The 20,842-nt window shown below is 46.3% G+C and overlaps 4 protein-coding genes across 4 annotated transcripts; all 4 read right to left on the reverse strand.

The window, feature by feature from the left end:
• Positions 1 to 1,447: 1,447 nt before the first annotated feature.
• Positions 1,448 to 3,008, reverse strand: LOC145565092 (uncharacterized). Its single transcript, XM_081625191.1, has 2 exons — positions 2,712 to 3,008; positions 1,448 to 2,623 (listed from the first exon to the last, which is right to left on the reverse strand). The coding sequence occupies exons 1-2, from the start codon at positions 3,006 to 3,008 to the stop codon at positions 1,448 to 1,450; spliced, it is 1,473 nt and encodes a 490-aa protein (XP_081481317.1).
• Positions 3,009 to 3,853: 845 nt separating this feature from the next.
• LOC145565093 (uncharacterized) lies at positions 3,854 to 4,402 on the reverse strand. The gene has a single exon (XM_081625192.1). The coding sequence runs from the start codon at positions 4,400 to 4,402 to the stop codon at positions 3,854 to 3,856; it is 549 nt and encodes a 182-aa protein (XP_081481318.1).
• A 12,917-nt stretch (positions 4,403 to 17,319) lies between these two features.
• On the reverse strand, positions 17,320 to 17,941 carry LOC145565094 (uncharacterized). Its single transcript, XM_081625193.1, has 2 exons — positions 17,429 to 17,941; positions 17,320 to 17,331 (listed from the first exon to the last, which is right to left on the reverse strand). The coding sequence occupies exons 1-2, from the start codon at positions 17,939 to 17,941 to the stop codon at positions 17,320 to 17,322; spliced, it is 525 nt and encodes a 174-aa protein (XP_081481319.1).
• Positions 17,942 to 18,606: 665 nt separating this feature from the next.
• Positions 18,607 to 19,197, reverse strand: LOC145565095 (uncharacterized). Its single transcript, XM_081625194.1, has one exon. It carries the CDS (start codon positions 19,195 to 19,197, stop codon positions 18,607 to 18,609), a length of 591 nt encoding a protein of 196 aa, XP_081481320.1.
• Between the last annotated feature and the right edge of the window lie 1,645 nt (positions 19,198 to 20,842).

Consider the following 20,842-nt stretch of genomic DNA (forward strand, 5'->3'; position numbering starts at 1 on the left):
TTTCCCTCACCAAGATCTGTTGTAACTAGATAGTTTTTGTTACTATCTTTGGGGTGTATAGCCGCCAAAGATTATATTTTCCTAATACTTTATCTTTTCACTACTGGGCCTGTCCAGCTTGACTTGAATTTATGTTTTATTAAATTTACTTTGCTGAATGTTTACTCTGCCTTGGTGGGCAGGGGCTCAGCTTTGTGTTGTATGTATTTGATGATCTTTCTACTATTTCGTCCGTTTGTTATTTTGTAGTCTACGTGCCTGACTGAATCTTCTGTTGGGCCAAGGTGTAGTAGTACCTAGATCTTAGCACAGCAGCCCCTTTGTTGCGCTTAGTGAAGCCTCGTAGGTTGGGCCTCCCTGTTTCCTGATTTGGCTGCTGAGGGCTTTCTTATTTTCTTGTCCTTTGCTATATTTAGCAGGAACTTCAATGAGCTTTGCTTTTTCTGCCCTATTTACGCTGCATGCTTGTGCTTTATGTACTCTACTTAATTTTTGTAGAGACTTGCTTGCATATTAATTACTTTATTCAATTTTTGACTGTTTGGCATCATTCAGTTTGCTCTACTGAGACTTATTCATGTCAACCAGCTTTTGGCTGCTCGTTTTATGTCATTCAACTTATTTCGCTGTGACTTATTAGTGTCGTTCAACTTGTTTGTGCTGCGACTTATTGCTTTGTGCCTCTTACTTGTCTTTGTAAGGGCTTATTATTTGTCTATCTCCTCCTCTCCCCCTCAAAGAGGTGAGCTGGGTGGGGCTAAGAGGACCTTAGCGTTGCCCGCGCAGCTCATCCTCCTTCGTTTTTACTGCCCTTCCCTGCTCAAGTTGAACGTGCCAGACCTTTCCCTCAGGCGTCCCTAAGGTGGTGCCCTGTTTTACTTTGAGCAGGTAAGGTGAAATTTTTAGGGAGGGATGCTCGTTTGTCGTTTAATGTTGTTTTGCTGCGCCATGCTAGGGTGCTTTCTGCTTTCAGCACTTACATGTGTGTTTTTTTTTTTTATTTTTTTTTCTGCATGTTAGTTTATGATCCTAAAGCATAACATATTTAAACAAGTTTATGAAATATACTCCTCACGTAGAGGCTCGTATTTCATTAAATTAAAATGTCTTAAATGTCTTAATTGACATAATATGAATTAAACAGAGCTCTTGCAAAATTGAAACAATTATCCCCAGTTTTACTTAACTTCTTGCCTTTTTAAACAAAATATTTCTTTAACACATCAGCATTGAAACTATTCCTTAAGACCTGACCTTCTTGATCTGCGAGGAGGAATGCACCTAGTCCTACCTGTCCATGAATGATGAAGGGGCCTTCCTAATTGGCTGACAGCTTTCCATGCTGGTTTCCTCTTCCCACTGCTACTGTCCTTCTGAGGACCAAGTCTCCTGGCAGGAGCTCCCGATGCTTGACTCTTTTGTTGAAAGCTTTGGAAATCCTACTCTTCTAGGCTGCTAGCTTGAGAGCTGCTTCTAGCCTTACTTCTGGCAGAAAGTCTAGCTCTTCCAGCATGCGCTTTTTATTTCCTTGTTGCTCATAGTGTTGTATCCTCAGGCTGGGAATTTGCACTTCCACTACGACAACTGCATCAGCCCCGTAGGCTAGGGTGAAAGGGGTTTTACTAGTAGATTCTTTCTCAGTGGTTCTATTTGCCCATAACACCTCTAGGACTAGGTCAGCCCATAGGCCTTTGTGCTCCTCCAGCTTCCTCTGCAGGGCTGTTAAGATCAGCTTGTTTGCTGCTTCAGCTTGGCCATTACACTGCGGGTGACAGACTGAGGCACTTGCATACTTGGTGCCCATTTCCTCCAGGTAATCTTTGATGATGTCACAGTCGAATTGGCATCCGTGGTCAGAGACTATGCACTGCGGCACCCCGAACCTTGTGATGATGTTTTTCCATATGAATGTCCTCACTTGGACTGCCTTTATATACTTAGTAGGCTCGACCTCTATCCACTTGGTAAAATAGTTTACTGCCACTATGAGGTACTTCCTGCCCGCTGACCTAGTGGTGAAGGGTCCTAATATGTCCATTCCCCACTGAGCAAACGGGATCAGGTTGAGGATTGGGGTCAGATCATTTGCTGGCTGGTTTATGGCTGGGGAATATTTTTGACACTTGACACACTTTTTTACATATGCCAGTGCATCTTGCGTTAGAGTTGGCCAGTATGCGCCCCTTCTGAGCAATTCTACTCCCAAGGCCTTTCCACCGATGTGGTTGGCGCATATTCCTGAGTGTGCTTCTTCCATGATCTTCTCCTGCTCCCACTCTAGGATACACCTTAGCAGTGGTTTCGAGAAGCCCTTCTTGTTGAGCTCCCCATTCATTACCACGTACCAGTTAGCGTCCTTCTTAACTTTCTTAGCTTGCACTTCATCGTCCGGCAGCGAGCCGTGAATTTTGTATGCCAGTATATCTGTGAACCAAGCTCGTTGCTGTTCGATGCAGTTCGCCTTCTCATTTTCAGCGATACTGCTTTCCTCTAAGACTTCCACCATCACTGTCCTTGTGAGGCTCTGCATGGTGGAACTAGCTAACTTTGATAATGCATCAGCCTGGGAGTTTCCCACTCTAGGGATCAAGTCTATCTGGAAGTGAACTAGCTGAGCTGCAGCCTGCTGAGGAAATCCAGGAAATCTAGTAAGGAGTGGCTGAATGTGTAACTGTCTTCAAGTTCTTGACAATTGAGTTGTCAACGTACACCTCAACATTCCTACCTTTCTGGTGCATGAATACTCTATCCATTGTCTTCTGAAAAGTAGCTCCAGCATTCTTCAACCCGAAGGGCATAGCTATGTAATTGTACACTCCACCCTCGGTGATGAATGCAGTTTTCTGCTGGTCTAGATTGTGTAAGATGATTTGATGATACCCTGAGAAGGCATCCATGAAGCTCATCAGGGCATGCCCACTTGTTGAATCTACCAGCTGGTCGATCCGCTGCAGTGGGTAACAGTCTTTCGGGCATGCTTTATTAAGATATGTGAAATCAACACACATCCTCCACTGGCCATTTGCCTTCTTCACCATGACCACGTTGGCTAACCACTCTGGGTAATCGCAGGGCTCAATGAATCCAGCTTCCAAGAGTTTTTCCACTTTTTCCTGGATTGCCTGATTTTTCTCTATGGAGAAGCTTCGTTTCTTCTGCCTGACTTGTTTAACATCTTCCTTCACATTCAGCCAGTGGACCATGACTGCAGGTCAATTCCGGGCATCTCATCTGCTGAAAATGCGAAGATGTCCTTGTTCTTCCTTAGCAACTCTATGAGGTGCACCCCTACTCTAGGGTCAATGTCCTTTCCGATTTTTACTGTTCTTAAAGGATCACCTTCTGTAAGCTCGATTGTAACATGCTCCCCACTGGGAAGCGGTCTAGCCATCTCCTCCTTTGCGGGCTCAAAGTTTTCCATGGCTAACTTCTGTTTATCCTTCTTCCTGTGATATTCTTTGCGCTTCCTTTTTCTTTACTTTTTCTCAGCTTGTTCAAGGGACCTTTTCTGTGAAATTGGCTGCTGTTTGGTCCTAGCGGGCTGCTTTAGGGTAGTTATGTAACATTGTTGAGCTGTTTTCTAGCTTCCCCTAAGCTTTGCTAACCGCCCTTCATTGGTTGTGTAAGCCAAGGCAAGATGATAGGTGGAAACCACTCTGTCGATCTTGTGGATGAGTGGCCTTCCCATGATCACATTGTAAGGTGAAGGAGAGTCTATCACCAAGAACTCTGCTCGAACATCGCGTCTTTTTGACCTTTCTCCTACTCGGACTGAGAGCTCAATTATACCTTCTGGGGTCAGTCCAGACCCGTTAAACCCGGTGACTTCATAATTCACCCTTTTTAGATCTTTCTAGTCTAACTTCAGCTCTTTGAACGCGCTGATATATATGATGTTGGCTGAGCTGCCCCCATCTATCAGTATTCGGTCTACCTCCCAGTTTGCAATTCTCATCGTCACCACCAGAGGATCATCATGAGGATAGATTATGCCATTCTGGTCATACTCATCAAATGTAGCTTGTGGCTGTGGGGGAAGAAGTGGCCACCTGCGCTTCTCATTATAGTTTATCTGGTGTATCATTGCCCGCAAGTCTGCCCGCGCCTTGTTCACGGTTCCCCCATATACTGGTCCTCCGCTGATCACATACACTCTGCCTTTTGGTTTGCTATCTCTATCTCTATCCTCAGCGGGACCCCTGTGACCTCCTCTGCGGTCACGGCCTATTCTGTTCTCTTCCCTTCTTTTGGAGGGATCATCGTGCTGTTTGAATTGTTTCAGGTATCTCCTCCTGACTAGATCTTCTATGTTATCTTTCAGGTGTGTGCATTCATCGGTTGTGTGGCCATGATCCCTATGGAAGTTACACCACTTGCTCGGATCACGGTTCCTATTAACCATCCTCGGGGGTCTCTACCACTTGTCGTCAGCTTTGTTCACGCTGAAGATGTGGGATCTCGAGAGAGTGAGCAGAGTATACTGGTCGAACCTTCCAGGTCTTCCTCCTCTCTTCGGGTCTGACCTTCTCACCCCTACAGCTCGGTCCGCCTCCCTGCGACCTTGTTCAGCTTTGCTAGGCTGGTCAGCCCTGGCCGTGTTTTCTACCCGGGAGAATTCTGCCCGCTTAACTGGGTCGTTTGGCGCCTTCCTGCTCAGCATTGCTCTGTCAGTCTCGTCTGCTTTGATGAACTCGTACGCTTTTCCTAGCGCTTCAGCTAGCGTCTTGAGGCTCTTACGCCCCATATACGCTCTGAATGGCGAACCTGGTAGCAAACCGCTCTGCATTGCCAATAACGCTACCTTTTGGCTCAAATTTGGGATGGTTGTTGCCTCCTTGTTGAATCTGGTGATAAACTCCCTTAGGGGTTCATCCTTCCCCTGAACTAGCGACATCAGCTCAGTTATCATCTTAGTTCAGTCTACCAAGGTGATGAAATGCTCCATAAACATCCTTTTCAGCTGATTATATGAGTATACGGAACCTTTTGGAATGGCTCCATGCCACTCCGCTGCCAGACCCTCCAAAGTTGGTGGGAATGCTTTGCACTAAACTGAATCCATCATGGTGTAAAGCACCATGTGGTTCTCAAAAGCCGAGATATGATTCTTAAGTGTTGTAGTTCCGTTATACCTGCAGCTCGGCATCTTTATCTTCTCCATCGGCTCCTCCAGAATATCCCGACAAAATGGGGAATCATCTGGAATGACCGGGATCCGTGCTCGCTTCTCCCTATCCTGGCTCGGCCCCCGCTTAGAGGCTGGCGACCTGCAGTGGATGACTCGTTTCTCCGGGCTGCCCTTAACCTGGGTTATTTCCTCTACGCTCCATTCTCGGTTCAGATTCCCAGGCTTCTAATTCTAACTTGAAAATGGAACTAGATCCTATCAGATCGACTGGTTTCGACGCTGCTTTAGCTGCAGCAGTCGTCGATCCAATGGGATTGGATTTTTGTGAGATGGTGGATTTGGGTTTCTTGACAGATCCTCTAGGATCGATGGTTGCTGGTGGTGTTTTTTGTAGTGTTTGGTTGGCGTCATTGGCCTTAGGTATGGGTGTTTGCACGACTTCCTCCCCGGCCATGGTGGTTTGTCAACTAGTCCCTAACTCAGTTGGTGAACCTCAGGTTAGATGATCCTTCCCCTCCTTCTAGCGCCAATTGTTCCAGGTATGGATCCAAGGGTTCTTCTGGGTGAGCTGGGTCCCGTTGACAACCTACACTAGGCAACATACGTGAACTGCCCTCGGGGGTGGCTCGAGGAACCCCCCTCCGATGCCTAAGTCAGAGAGTGTTTCGAGAGAGAAAGTGTACTTAGAGAGATGTAGAGAGTGTAATAACTTGTATGTCTCACCTCCTTTCCGTTGTACTTTGCCCTCTATTTATAGGTGTACGATCTCCTTTGTGGAGAGTTTAGCCTGGTCAGCTCTACAGGCTGACTCTGTAGGGCTGGTGAGCCCTTCTTAGTTGTTCTCTCGGCAATGAGTGCGCACCCTGGGAGCTAGGCGATAGTTCAGCGGGAGCTATCCTATACAATAATAATAATAATAATAATAATAATAACAACAACAACAACAACAACAACAACAACAACAACAACAACAACAACAATAACAATAACAATAATAAGAATAACAATAATAATAATTGTTTTGGGTGTTTTTAGTCCCTCGGGAGAGTTACAGCTCAAAGACTGGTCTAGTGCGGCCTGTACCTACAAAACAACGGAGACTCCGGGTGGTTGGAGCTCCGCCTCCGACGGTCAAGTTAGAACGGGCTTTAGAGAATGTAAGGGTGCAGAAAAGTAAAGTGAGATCTTCACAGATTCCGAGATCAGATGTTTTCTCTGATGAGAGATAATGTAGGGTAGTGTAATAAATGAACGGATTCAGAGATCAGGTGTTTTCTCTTATGAGAAAGAATGTAGGGTAGTGTAATAAATGAATGTAGATGTCCCCAAAATGGGGGGAATCTCCCTATTTATAGGGTCATCGATAAATGTGCCCTTGATTAGGTCACTCTGACCTAATTTCTGACGGGCTGCTGACTTACGGCTTTCTCGAGATTTGGGCCCTAAAGGCCATCTTTTCCCTTAAATTCCGGGAACGCCACTTGTCAAATGGAGATAGGTCCATTTTGGACTAACACGTGTCGCTTGCTGGTTGGTCCACATGGCATGGGTAAAAATTACCCAAAACATTTGCCCTCATAGATGTGACGTGGCATGCCACGTGGCATCTGTGACACATGTCACTCTACCACTGGTTGAATTTTAACTGTGAAATTTAACTTTTCAAATTCCGGGGAAATTACGGGAATGCCCCTAAAATTACCCATCTATAAATACAGGTTTTACCCCCCCTCATTTTGGACGTTTCCAAAAAGTTCAAGAGAGATAAAGTCAAAGAGTTCTAGAGAGAGAAACTCTGACCACCGTCTGTGTTAAACACAAACAATTGCTTCTTTTTCCCTTCTGCCCAACAGGTTAGCAACCGCTTGTGCTATGAACAAGAAAAATCACTTTCAACCCACTTGCTGAAGCTAGTAAACGCTTAACCCCTTTTAGAGTCAGATTTTAAGGTACGGTCTCTACCCCCTTCAGCTCATTCTTTTTTTTTTCCATTTGTATATTTACATTAAATAAATGGATCCATCACCAACACACACGGCACAACCTAGGTCAGTAGTCAACCGGTCTCTTGGTACGGTTGAGTCTAGGACTAGGGGTGCCGGCTCTAGGTGTATGGAGCAGCCTTGTACATCCCCAAAACCGACCATCTCTGTATTAGTACAAGACACAATGGCTCGAACTAACCAAACAGCCACCAGATAGCGGAGGAGAGACAGTACATTGGAGGTACCGTATGATGAAATCACACCGGTTTAGGGGGGAGACATGCAGGTTGATTCGGGGGAGTACTCCCCTTCTAGGATCCCCAAGACTCCAAGTGATGGAATTTTATTCGAGGCTGAGGGTAGAGATGGTAAGGAGGCCATCTCCATTGTTGGATTTGAAGAAGCTCATCCCGAAGATGGAGACGGGAAACAACCACGTCTGCCTCAGGGTCAGACAGTGAAGAGGTTTCCCAAGAGAGAGACCGGGGAAGCACCGCCTCCAAGTCTAGCTACGAGGATGGTGGTGATGATGATCTTCCCCCGCTTGAGGACAGCGAGGAAGAGGAACGTAAAAACTGGAAAGAGAAGAACAACCCGACTAAGATCCATGTGTCAGCCAAAGATAGAGCTGCAATGGAGAAGGGTTTAGATAATTTTAAGCTTAAGTACCCTCTAAGAGGCGGATTTAACATCTGGGTGCCTCCTGAATTAGGCACCATTTCCTGGGAAGACGAACAGATGAATGTCAACCGGTACTTCAGCTGTTATGAGGCGGCGTTCCTAGCCGGCCTCCGCTTCCCTCTTTACGATTTAGTAAAAGCCATCCTCCGGGGATACAGCTTGGGCGTATGGCAGTTGCCTCTAAATTCTTGGGTCAACATTTTGGGTTAGATAGCCGCCTGCGAATGGCAAGGGCTCCACCCCGGCTGGGAGGATTTTGCGCATATGCATTACCTTAGTTGAAGCCCAGGCGGGTGGAGAACGTATTACACTTGATCTTACCACATACCCCAAATACCAGATGACCTTAGACAAGGTGTCTAAGTGTAATTGGAAGGAGTGCTTCTATCTGGTGTCCTCCCTCAAGGAGAGAGAGAACCGCGAGTACAGGCAATATAATAGGATGTCGGACCTTCTAGGTTAAAAATGCAATTTCCCTGCCATTCCAGACGAGGACTATGAGAAAATCATAGAGGGGGGATTTTTTGAACTTGAAACAGACTACCTCTCAACCGGGGAACCAATAAGTATCCCCAAGAATTGGATTCCTAAGCATGAATGGTTGAGAGACGAGGTGTTCTTGTCTTCCTGCGGTCTCAGTACAATGTTTGATAGACGTATGTCCAGTATGCATCCGGCTGTAACTATGCCGTCTGTGTTACATTCTCGGTTTTATTTATGTTATGTATTCTGACAGACGGTTTGTTTGCAGAGACGGGTAGGAACATGGTCTCTGAAGAGAAAACCCCCAAACGGTCTGCAGCATAAATCCGCAAGGACAAGGCGGAGAAACAAAGGGCTGAAATAGCCGCCAAGGGTCAGGTATTCACCGTCTTCCCTACTTGGTACCTTTAATTTTCAACTAGAAGTGGCGCTATACCGGCTGTATACTCATCATGCCATTGTGTTTCAGGATGTTCCTTGATCCCTCTAAAAGCTCATCAAGCGGAAGCCGGATGAGGCAGCCTATAGCCCCTCCAAATCTCAAAAGGTTTCTTCAACCCAGACAGCTCTAGAAGCCCCGGCTGGGAAGACTCGTCTCAACATCGAGGGGAAGATCATAAGTTTGAAGGGCTTCGATCTAAGTATAGAACTAGACAAGAAGTTTGGCACCAAGGCGGTGTCTAGAACAAACGAGCAGCCCAAGGCGACTGTGGGTGATGACAGCCTGTAGATTATTGATCTAGGTATTGCTAGTCCCTTCAAATCCCTATTTGAGCTACCTTGGCCCATGCGGGTGAAATCTCACTCACAGTAGACTTCTGAAGGCTCTTCTAGCAGCCGTCTGCAGATAGGTACCGCCTACACAGCTAACTCACCCAATCTTGGTCGTGATGCAGATTTCCCCTGATGGCCGAATGTGCAGAAGTATGCCAAGTCTATGCTTAGGGCCATCCCTAAGAAGGAGAAGGATGCCATCCCTTGCATAGAGACGTTCAACCTCGAACGGATCATGGCCCTCCTGTCTGAGGTATGATCTTTCCAATAGATTTTGTTAAGTATATTACCGCTTGAGCCCCTAACACTCCGTTTATATCCTTAGGCTATGCTGAGGGTTGATGGGTTGAGGAGGCCATGGGCCCACAAGCAAACCAAGGTAAACGAGCCAATAAAGCTGCGCGAGACTCCACAGAAGTTGCTCAATACCAAACTACAATAAATGAACTTAAGACTAAAGCGTTTGAAATGACGCAGGCGGAGAGCATCAGGTGCTTGACGGCTGAGTTGGAGACTGCTAAGAAGAAGGCTTCTGACTTCGAGGCTGCGCTGAAAAATGCCAGGCGGACCTCAAGGCTCTTGAGGGTGCTGACAAGGAGAACACTAATCTCCGAGCAGACGTCAATCACCTGACAAAAGAAATGGCCCAAGCCCAGGCGAACTTTAAGGTAACGCTAGATGTCGAGCAAGAGCGGATCGTCGAAGAGAACGAGTCCGACTGCACAAACCATATGAAGATAGCTTGGGAGGCTTTGCACCCGGGGAGGGAGTACGGTATCTGGGCTTTGGCTTATCAGTACGCTGATGAAGTTATCAACACCCAAGACGAGGGCAAGCCATATCCTAGGCCAATCAGGAGATTAAGGAGGAGCTAGTTCTAGCTGTAGGAGGAGGAGAGAAAGAGCAAGGACTTGAAGAAGCTCAAGTGAACTCTGCTTGAAGGAATATTTCAAGCATCCCACACTTGAGCCCCACTGTGATTATACAATTAAGTATGGTGGCGTCCAAAGGGAAGGAAGCTAGAGCAAAAGAGTCACCAACAAGTTTTAGGAACTTGTAAACCGTTCACAGGGTGAAGGTTACACCCCTTCACGATCCATGAGATCGTTAACTCCATAGTGGTCTGGAAACATGACTGGATATTCAGGGATGAAGGTACAAATCCAACCTAAAAGAGATTGAACCTGCCGTAAAAATAGGCCTCTACTTTATTCTTCTCATATTCATGTGCGCTTTCTGACTAACATACAATCAATATATTAATCCTAAACCTGTTTAATCTATGTTGGTTGAATATTAATGCACAAACAAAACTATTATTGGCAATCACTTGAATTAAAATCATATTATCCTAATCAAGATTATTAATTATCTTAGTAAACGTGATTACAAGCACAAATTCCCTTTAAACCTGCAAGAAAAGGCGTGATCAAGCAACAACAATAATATATCAAGCAACATAATATTGATACAACAAATCATCATCATCATATTCTCAATCTCATGAAAGCATAATATTAGCAAGATCCTAGGCATGATACTAACAAGATAAATAACAAATCCTAGCATGTCACTAAACAATAAAGATCAAAACTTTATCCCTAACATGATACTAACATGATAGAAGAAATAGGAAGCAACCTAAGCATGATACTAGAAAGCAATAAAGACATCCTAACATGATACTAGTGTTCCAGGTATGGATCCAAGGGTTCTGCTGGGTGAGCTGGGCCCCGTCGATAACCTACACAAGGCAACACACGTAAACTGCCCTCGGGGGTGGCTCGAGGAACCCCCCTCCGATGCCTAAGTTAGAAAGTGTTTAGAGAGAGAAAGTGTACTTAGAGAGATGTAGAGAGTATAATAACTTGTGTGTCTAACCTCTTTTTCGTTGTACTTTGCCCTCTATTTATAGGTGTACGATCTCCTTTGTGGAGAGTTCGACCTGGTCAGCTCTGCGGGCTGACTCCATCGGGCTGGTGAGCCCCTCACAGTTGTTCTCTCGGCCATGAGTGCACACCCTGGGAGCTGGGCGATAGTTCAGTGGGAGCTATCCTATACAACTAGCCCCTCAAGAGGTGGTATGAGGTCACTCATGCCGACTCTTACTTGCGCGGTGGAATCTTCCCAACTGAGCCCAGCTGGAAGGAATAGCTCAGCAGGAGCTATCCCCTACAACTAGCCCCTCAAGAGATGGCGTGAAGTCATTCATGCCAGTTATTCTGAGCGTGTGGCCTTATCGGTCGTGGCTCAACGGGTCGTCTGGGTTGTTGATGCGATCCAGAGACTTGGGAGGTCAGGTCCTAATTCTGGTGATGGTGCTACCGTACTGCTGGGTTTTTATGATGGCTCTATTCCTGGCTGCTAAGCACACGTTTGGTCGTGGTTTGCCAAGACTGTAGGGAGAGATTTTGATCACTCCCGCTGAAGTCTGAGAAATGACGATCTTGCGGAGAGGAATTTCGATCACTCCCGCTGAAGTCTGAGAAATGACGAGCTTGCGGAGAGGAATTTCGATCACTCCCGCTGAAGTTTGAGAAATGACGAGCTTGCGGAGAGGGATTTCGATCACTCCCGCTGAAGTGTGCATTTTTTTTATTAAGGAGGGAATAACGTTTGCATGAGTGGGACACGTGTAGATGATCCAAGCCGTCAGTTTCGATTTTACTGAAGTGACATGGCGGTTTGGCTTTACTTCATGCCCAACCGCCCATTTACTTTGTATTTAATTCACTGTCCCCCCCTTTTCATTTCTTTTACTTTCCTCACTTTTTTTTTCATCTTCCTTTCTTCTTCATTTAATTTCAAAAATTTCGCTCTTCGTTTTCTTCTTCAGACGCTCGCTGTTCCTTCATTGTTGCGGGGTAAGTTCTTGCTTCCTTCATCTTTGCTTTTGCTTTAATTTCCTGTCATATTAACTTTTCTCCTCTTTGTTCTTGCTTTCTTACTAATTTGCCTTTCTTTTCCTCTTGGTTGCAGTTTTGAACTTCACTTCTGTTCGAGTTCTTGTGTTCGCCATTGTTGTTGTACTCTGTTGCTTCTGAAACTTTTGTTCTAAAGGTACTTACTTTGTACCTTTTGTTGTATGTACTTACCTAATTTTGCTTCTTTCTGCATTTTTCTTCACAAAATTGTGTCTTTTGACTCGTTTCAATTATCATTTTCCAATTTTACCCCTTTATGTTATTGTAATTGCGCTCTTGATTCTTTCTTTTTATTCCTCCATTGTTCTTGTCTCCATAAACTGATTTTCAATTTCGGTGCCCCATTGCCTTCTTCCTCCTCTTTGTGGGCTTTTTGTCTTTATAGATTTCATAATGTCTGAAGCTTCTGATAGTCATAACATAAGTGAGCCTCAAGTGGCCACCGAGTCGGATTCTCCTTCCCGATCATCCCCTTCAGGTGAGCGCCCTGCGCACACTCCTCCTGTTTCTCGTTCTTCTTCCCCCACTCCTATACAAGTGGTTATGCCTTTTGATTGTCCCCCCGCTGCGAGCGGGACGGGTACTGCTGCGACTCCTACTGTTGCATCTGGGTCAGGCAGTAGTCGTCCTACTAAGGGTAGTGCTTTTCGCCCTTTTCAGCGCAAGCCCCACCCTAATTTCTTTGATCCTTACTACGAGCGGGTGCTTGTTTTGGATGGGATTCCTTTGTCCCGTCTCACCCGTTTAAGGATGCGCGCAATGCGCCACAAACAGTTAGCCGACGCTGTCAAGGCTAATCCCCCTGATGTGTCCCTTGTTAGCCCCATTCCCCATGTTCAGCCTTTAAACTGTTTTTCTTGGCTTGATGACATGGTTGATGTGAATCAGTTTGACCATTATGTAGTGCCGGGTGGCAGTGCCGAGACTTCATCACCATCTCCCTCTCTAGCCATCCATTCGAGCAGGATGACTGAATCCCCAGGTGATCGCTCTTTTTATGATTGTCAGCCCACTTATGTTGTGGAGCCTGCAGAGGAAGGCAAAACTAAGTTCTTTCTGGATGACAATGCTATGGGCCCAAGAACTGCGTGATGGACTCCAGTTGGCGTAAGGACGCCAAGAGGTTGAACCTTGCCTCTGTTGGGCAGAAGTTTTACGGTTTTGGTGAGGGCTATGAGTTGGTGATGCCCGTTGATGATGCGAAGCTGTCTACTCCCCCTGCTAGTCATATTGCTGTGTTTGCTTCTCAGCTGGATTTGGGTATGAGGTTTCCCCTTGTCCCTACTTTGGAGAAGGTGTTTTGTGCCTTCAATATTTGTATATCTTTGCTGCATCCAGCTTCCCTTCACACCTTGATCTGCCTGCTATGGTTCCTTCGGTTTCGAAGGTATCCTGAGTCCCTGCACCTATTCAAGTCTTTAATAAGCCTGAAAAGGTCTGCTTCTGGGACTGAGTCTGGGTGGTACTACGTAGCTCCCAAGGATGGTAGAGTTCTGTCCTTCCCAAAGCTTGGTCGCTTCAGGGATTGGACTGGTAAGTTCTTCAGGGTAAAGGTTCCCTCTACTTTTGCTGTGCCGCGCAATTTTCGGGAGATTCGTACCAACATGGTTGGGGTTACTGTCTCCCCATCTCAGTCTGCCTATGAGACGGAGGCCTTTGACGCTCTGCGTGGAGCGGGGACTGGTGACTCGAAATATCCCAAGATCTGGCTGCCTAACTCTATATACATTGTGGGCAACAAGCAGCTCTCTGCTATGCGTTTGTGCTATACGCATGAGGCTGGTAAATTTTTGCTTTCCTTTCTTCCCTTTCTTTTTTATTTTTATTTTTTATTTTGGTGCCTTGGTCCTTATGTTATTTTGTTTCTTTATTTCCCCTTTTTAGGTTATGACAAGCTGGATAGGCGCATTCTTGGGTTGGCTGATAATTGGAGGGACCCCTTAACTACTACCCCTGATAATCCCCAGAACTTTTTAACACTCTGGAGGTATATGCTGGTTCCCTGAAAAATGAGGTGCGCCTAGCTCCAGCTGAGCTGCGGGCTGTCTTTGGCACTGTGACAGCTGCTGATCGTGCAGGATCCAGCCGTGCTGAAGCTGAGCCCTCATCCTCCACTGTTGGGAGTAGACGCGATACTCGGCCTACCCCCCGAAGAGCGGCTTTAGAGTCTGAGGCGTTAGTGGCGCATGGTGCTTCTCCTGAGAAGCAGCCTGCTGCGGCTTCCGGCCAGGTGGCACCTTAGACCTCTGCTGCCAAAAACCAACTTGATCAAGCTTCTGATTATCCAAAGAATACCGCTGATAATTTTGCGGATAACATTCTCAAGTTTTCCTCTGATGAGGTTGAGACTACTACTGCTACGGGTGTAAAGCCCACTTCTTCTGCTGAGCATGTTCTGCTCTTTTCTTCTAATATCGATACTGCTACTGCTGCGAAGGATACTATAGCTCCTTCTGCTGAAGCCACTTATTTCCAGCTTCCTGATAAGACTATCATGAAGCTTCTAAAGTTTCCGCCGCGCCCTTCCGGACTGCGACGGCGGCTCCGAAGCGTCACCAGGGGTGGGCACTCTCAGGCGGGGAGTACTCACAAGCACGATTAGCCAATTATTGATTTGGAGGATGATCCTGTGACCTCTGCCCCTGCTGAGGATCAGCCCGCTGCGAAAAAGGCTCGCACCTCCTCTAGCCTTGTTCCTTTTGCTTCTCACTCTGCTAACACTGGGCTTCCTGTTGGGAATGCTGACAGGGGAGTCGATACTCGGAATTCCAGTGAACTTAATCATTGTGTTCACCAATTCTTGAGTGATGCCTTTGAGAACCCGCTGTCTGCTACCTCAATCTCTGCTGGGGGTACCTTTCGCCCTACTAGGCCCATTGAATTTTCTAAGATCCCCATTGATGCCCACCTTCATCCCTTGTTGTGCCCTGCTGGAGCTGAGAATGCTCCTTTTCACCTTGAGATGAACGTGATGGCTGATGAATCTTTGTTCGTGGACGATCCCCAGAAGGGTGGTACCTTGGGGTATCGTCTTACTTAGGGAGTTCGTCTCCCCGCTGATTCTACACGCAGCTCGGTCAGTCTTCCTGGCGGCTACGGCTTGTCATGACTTGCAAAAGGTAAGTCCTTGCTTTTAGTCTTTTCTTCTCTGATTCTGGTTTCTTTTTCTTCTTTTGCTTATTCTTTTGTTAATGCCTTGTCTTATTTTTATCTTTAATTAATTTCTATTCTGGCTTACTCTTTCCTTTCTCTGCCTTTCTGTAGCTTGTCAGGTCTGTTGGGGACTTATCCAATGCCTTGCTTACAGTGGAGAAGGAGTATCAGAATCAAGGCCTAATTCTTTCTCAGAAGAATTTGGAAGTTCAGCAGGCCATGGTCATAGAGGTGATGCCATGGTCATAGAGGTGACTCCTCTATGGGAGAGGGCGGACGCCTTGCAGCTCTAGTTGGAGAATTTCAGCTCACCCAGACCAAACTGGCGAGCTACAAAGAGCAGCTGCAGACTTCTCAGGCCAGGGTGTAGACGTTGGAAGCAGAATTTGCCAATCTATGGGCTGGGCATATAACTGAGCTGGAAGCTGCTAGGAAGGAGGCACTTAAGGCCTTTGCGCTTTCTCCTGCTTTTGCTAATTTATTGGTTGATCGCCATGAGGGTGGATGGGAGGCTGCTGCCCACTGCGTGAGCAGTTTGTATAGTGAAGGTGAGGAGCAGCAAGCTCGTTTCAACACTTTCTAGGCTAAGGTTGAGGCTGCTGGCGACGCTGGCTTATTCGAGCTGCCCGCTGACCATCCTCGTGCTGCTAGCTGCAAGGTTCCTGACCATGCCGTGCTGAACTTGGAGGTTCCCCTCTGCCCCGACGTTGCTGCAACTATTGGGGTGGAGTCTTTGGCTGGTGGACAATAAAGGTTATGGCGGCTGTCACCTTCCTACTCTAGTGGTTCCTCTGAGTTTTCCTCACCCAGATCCGTGGTAACTAGGTAGCTTTTGTTGCTGTCATTGGGGTGTATAGCCGCTAAAGATTATATTTTCTTGTGTCTTCTCAGAATACTTTATCTTTTGTTGCTGGGCCTGTCCAGCGTAACTTGAATTCATGTTTCCTTGACTTATTTTGCTGAGTGTTTCCTCGTCTTGGTGAACTAGGGCTCAGATTTGCATATATTGTAATTGACTTGCTAGATGTTTACCCTGTCCTGGTGGGCAGGGGTTCAGCTTTGTGTTGTATGTACTTAATGATTTTTCTACTATTTCATCCACTGATTGTTTTGTGGTCTGCGTGCTCGTTTGAACCTGCTGCTGAGCCAAGGTGTAGTAGTACCTAGGCCTTAGAACAGCAGCCCCTTTGTTGCGTTAAGTGAAGCCTCGTAGGTTGGGCCTCCCTATTTTCTTGATTTGGCTGCTGAGGGCTTTCTTACCTTCTTGCTCTCTTCTATTTTTAGCTGGAGCTTCGATGAGCTTTGCTCTTTCTGCCCTGTTTGTATTGTATGTTTATGCTTCATGTACTCTGCTTAATTCTTGTAGAGACTTGCTTGCATATTGGCTAGTTTATTCAATTGTTGACTGTGGCATCTTTCAGTCTGCTCTGCTGAGACTTACTTGTGTCAACCAGCTTTTGGCTGCTTGTTTGACTGTTTGGCATCATTCAGTCTGCTCTGCTGAGACTTACTTGTGTCAACCAGCTTTTGGCTGCTTGTTTGACTGTTTGGCATCATTCAGTCTGCTCTGCTGAGACTTACTTGTGTCAACCAGCTTTTAGCTGCTTGTTTATGTCATCTAACTTATTTCACCGTGACTTGTTGTTTATGTCATTCAGCTTGTTTATGCTGTGACTTATTGCTTTGTGCCTCCTACTTCTCTTCGTAAGGGCTTATTATATGTCTATCTCCTCCTCCTCTCCCCCTCAAAGAGGTGAGCTAAGTGGGACTAAGAGAACCTTAGTGTTGCCCGCGCAGCTCATCCTTCTTCATTTTTACTGCTCTTTCCTGCTCAAGTTGAACGTGCCAGGCCTCCCCCTCAGGCGTCCCCGAGGTGGTGCCCTGTTTTACTTTGAGCAGGTAATGTGAGATTTTAGGGAGGGATGTTCTTTTGCCGTTTAACGTTGTTTCGCTGCTCCATGCTAAAGTGCTTTCTGTCGTCAGCACTTGCATGCTTTCTTTCTTTCTTTTTTTTTCTTCTAAATGTTAGTGTATGATGCTAAAGCATGATATATTTAAACAAGTTTATGCAATATACTCCTCACGTAAAGGCTCGTATTTCATTGAATTAAAATGGCTTAAATGCCTTAATTGACATAACATGAGCTAAATAGAGTTCTTGCAAAATTGAAACAATTATCCCCAGTTCTACTTAATTTCTTGCCTTTTTAAACAAAATATTTCTTTAACACATCAGCATTGAAACTATTCCTTAAGACCCGACCTTCTTGATCTGCGAGGAGGAATGCACTAGGTCCTACCTGCTCATGAATGATGAAGGGGCCTTCCCAATTGGCTGACAGCTTTCCATGCTGGTTTCCTCTTCTCACTGCTGCTGTCTTTCTGAGGACCAAGTCTCCAGGCAGGAGCTCCTGGTGCTTGACTCTTTTGTTGAAAGCTTTGGAAATCCTACTCTTCTGGGCTGCCAGCTTGAGAGATGCTTTTAGCATTACTTCTGGCAGGAAGTCTAGCTCTTCCAGCATGCGCTTTTTATTTCCTTGTGGCTCATAGTGTTGTATCCTCAGGCTGGGAATTTGTACTTCCACTTGGACAACTGCATCAGCCCCGTAGGCTAGAGTGAAAGGGCTTTTACCAGTGGATTCTTTCTCAGTGGTTCTGTTTTCCCATAACACCTCTGGGACTAGGTCAGCCCATAGGCCTTTGTGCTCCTCTAGCTTCCTCTGCAGGGCTGTTAAGATCAGCTTATTTGCTGCTTCAGCTTGACCATTACTCTGCGGATGACAGACTGAGGCACTTGCGTACTTGGTGCCCATGTCCTCCAGGTAATCCTTGATGGTGTCGCAGTCGAATTGACACCCGTGGTCAAAGACTATGCACTGCGGTACCCCGAACCTTGTGATGATGTTTTTCCATATGAACGTCCTGACTTGGGTTGCCTTTATGTACTTAGTGGGCTCGGCCTCTATCCACTTGGTAAAATAGTCTACTGCCACTATGAGGTACTTCCTGCCCGCTGACCTAGTGGTGAAGGGCCTCAATATGTCCATTCCCCACTGAGAAAACGGGGTCAGACTGAGGATTGAGGTCAGATCATTTGCTGGCTGGTTTATGACTGGGAATATTTTTGACACTTGTCATACTTTTTCACATATGCTAGTGCGTCTTGCGTCAGAGTTGGCTAGTATGCACCCCTTCTGAGAACTTCTACTCCCAATGCCTTTCCACGAATGTGGTTGGCACATATTCCTGAGTGTGCTTTTTCCATGATTTTCTCTTGCTCCCACTCTGGAATACACCTTAGCAGTGGTTTTGAGAAGCCCTTCTTGTTGAGCTCCCCATTCATCACCACGTACCAATTAGCGTCTTTCTTCACTTTCTTAGCTTGCACTTCATCGTCCGGCAGCGAGCCATGAACTTTGTATGCCAGTATGTCTGTGAACCAAGCTCGTTGCTGTCCGATGCAGTTCACCTGCTCTTTTTAGGCGACGCTGCTTTCCTCCAGGACTTCCACCATCATTGTCCTTGTAAGGCTCTGCAGGGTGGAACTAGCTAACTTTGATAACGCATCAGCCTGGGAGTTTCTCGCTCTAGGGACCAAGTCTATCTGGAAGTGAACTAGCTGAGCTGCCAGCTCCTTTACCTTGTTTACATACTTTAACATTGTGGATTCCCTAATCTCATATTCCCCCCTCAGCTGACTGGCAACAAGCTGAAAGCTAATCTGCAGATGGACTTTCTTGGCTCCGGCTGCGATACTCATACGCAGGCCTGCCAAAGCTGCCTCGTACTTTGCCTCGTTGTTTGATGCCTTGAATTTGAACTTAATGGCATACTCAAATACATTTCCCTCTAGGGATGTCATTATGATCCCTGCTCCGTTCCCTGTTTGGGCTGACGATCCATCTACCTCTACCTTCCAGATTCCAATATCATCTTCTTTCTCCTCGTACGAGGCTTCCACGATGAAGTCTGCTAGGGCTTGCGCTTTGATAGCTGCCCTAGGTTTGACCTCGAACTCATGCTCGGAGAGCTTAATGGCCCACTTCAAGAGTCTGCCTGACGCGTCCATTTTTTGTAATGCTTTCTCCAATGGGTGATTTGTGAGGATTTGTATTATGTGCGTGTCAAAATATAGTTTCAACTTCCTTGCTGTAGTTACCACCGCAAAAGCCAGCTTCTCCACCAATGGGTACCTTCGCTCGGCCTCAGTCGGCACGTGGCTCACAAAGTATATTGGCCTTTGCTGCTTTTGTCTTTCTACCAGGAGAACGGCTGCGATTGTTTGAATTGACGCAGAAATGTACAACTATAATTTTTCTTTCAGCTCCGGGCTGATCATTGTTGGGAGCTTATTCAGATGCTCCTTGATGCCCTCAAAGGCTTCTTTTTCTGGGGCTCCCCATTTAAATTCCGTGTTCCCTTTCAGCAGCTGGTAGAACGGTAAAGCTTTGTCGACTGACTTGCTGATGAACCTAGTCAGTGCGCCCATTCTGCCTGTCAGCCGCATGATATCCTTAATGCACTTAGACTCAGGTAAGCTTAGGACTGCATCAACCTTCTCCGGGTTTGCATCTATCCCTCTCTCACTGATCAGGAAGCCCAAGAATTTTCCCGAGCTCACCCCGAAGACACATTTCTTCGGGTTAAGTTTGATGTTATACTTATTTTGGGTGGCAAATGTTTCCTCCGGATCCATGATATGTCCTGCCTGTATGACGCTCTTGACAATTGAGTCGTCCACGTATACCTCAACATTCCTACCCTTTTGGTGCATGAACACTCTATCCATTGTCTTCTGAAAAGTAGCTCCGGCATTTTTCAACCCGAAGGGCATAACTATGTAATTGTACACTCCCCCTCGGTGATGAATGCGGTTTTCTACCAGTCTGGGTTGTGTAAGCTGATCTGATGGTACCCAGAGAAGTCATCCATGAAGCTTAGCGGGTCGTGCCCGTTGGTTGAATCTACCAGCTGATCGATTCGCAGCAGCGGGTAACAGTCTTTTGGGTAAGCTTTGTTGAGATATGTGAAATCAACACACATCCTCCACTGGCCATTTGCCTTCTTCACCATGACCACGTTGGCTAGCCACTCCGGGTAGTCGCAAGGCTCAATGAATTCAGCTTCCAGGAGTTTTTCCACCTCTTCTTGGATTTCCTGATTTTTTTCTATGGAGAAGCTTCGTTTCTTCTGCCTTACTGGCTTAATATCTTCTCTCACATTTAGCTAGTGGACCATGACTGCAGGATCAATTCCGAGCATCTCATCTACTGAAAATGCAAAGATGTCTTTGTTCTTTCTCAGCAATTCTATGAGGTGTACCCCCACTCCAGGATCAATGTCCTTTCCAATTTTCACTGTTCTCGAAGGATCATCTTCTGTGAGCTCAATTGTAACATGCTCCCCGCTGGGAAGCGGTCTAGCCATTTCCTCCTTTGCAGGCTCAAAATTTTCCATGGCTAGCTTCTGCTTTTCCTTCTCCCTGTGATATTCTTCGTGCTTCCTTTTTCTTGACTTTTTCTCGGCTTTCTCAATGGACCTTTTCTTTGAGACAGGCCGTTGTCTGGTCCTAGCAGGCTGCTTTAGAGCAGTTATGTAACATTGTTGAGCCGTCTTCTGGCTTCCCCTGAGCTTTGCCGACCGCCCTTCATTAGTTGTGTAAGCCATGGCAAGATGATAGGTGGAAACCACTTCGCCGATCTTGTGGATGAGCG

The sequence above is a fragment of the Chenopodium album genome, chromosome 10 (genome assembly GCF_948465745.1).
Source record: "Chenopodium album chromosome 10, dcCheAlbu1.1, whole genome shotgun sequence".
Classification (NCBI taxonomy): domain Eukaryota; kingdom Viridiplantae; phylum Streptophyta; class Magnoliopsida; order Caryophyllales; family Amaranthaceae; genus Chenopodium; species Chenopodium album.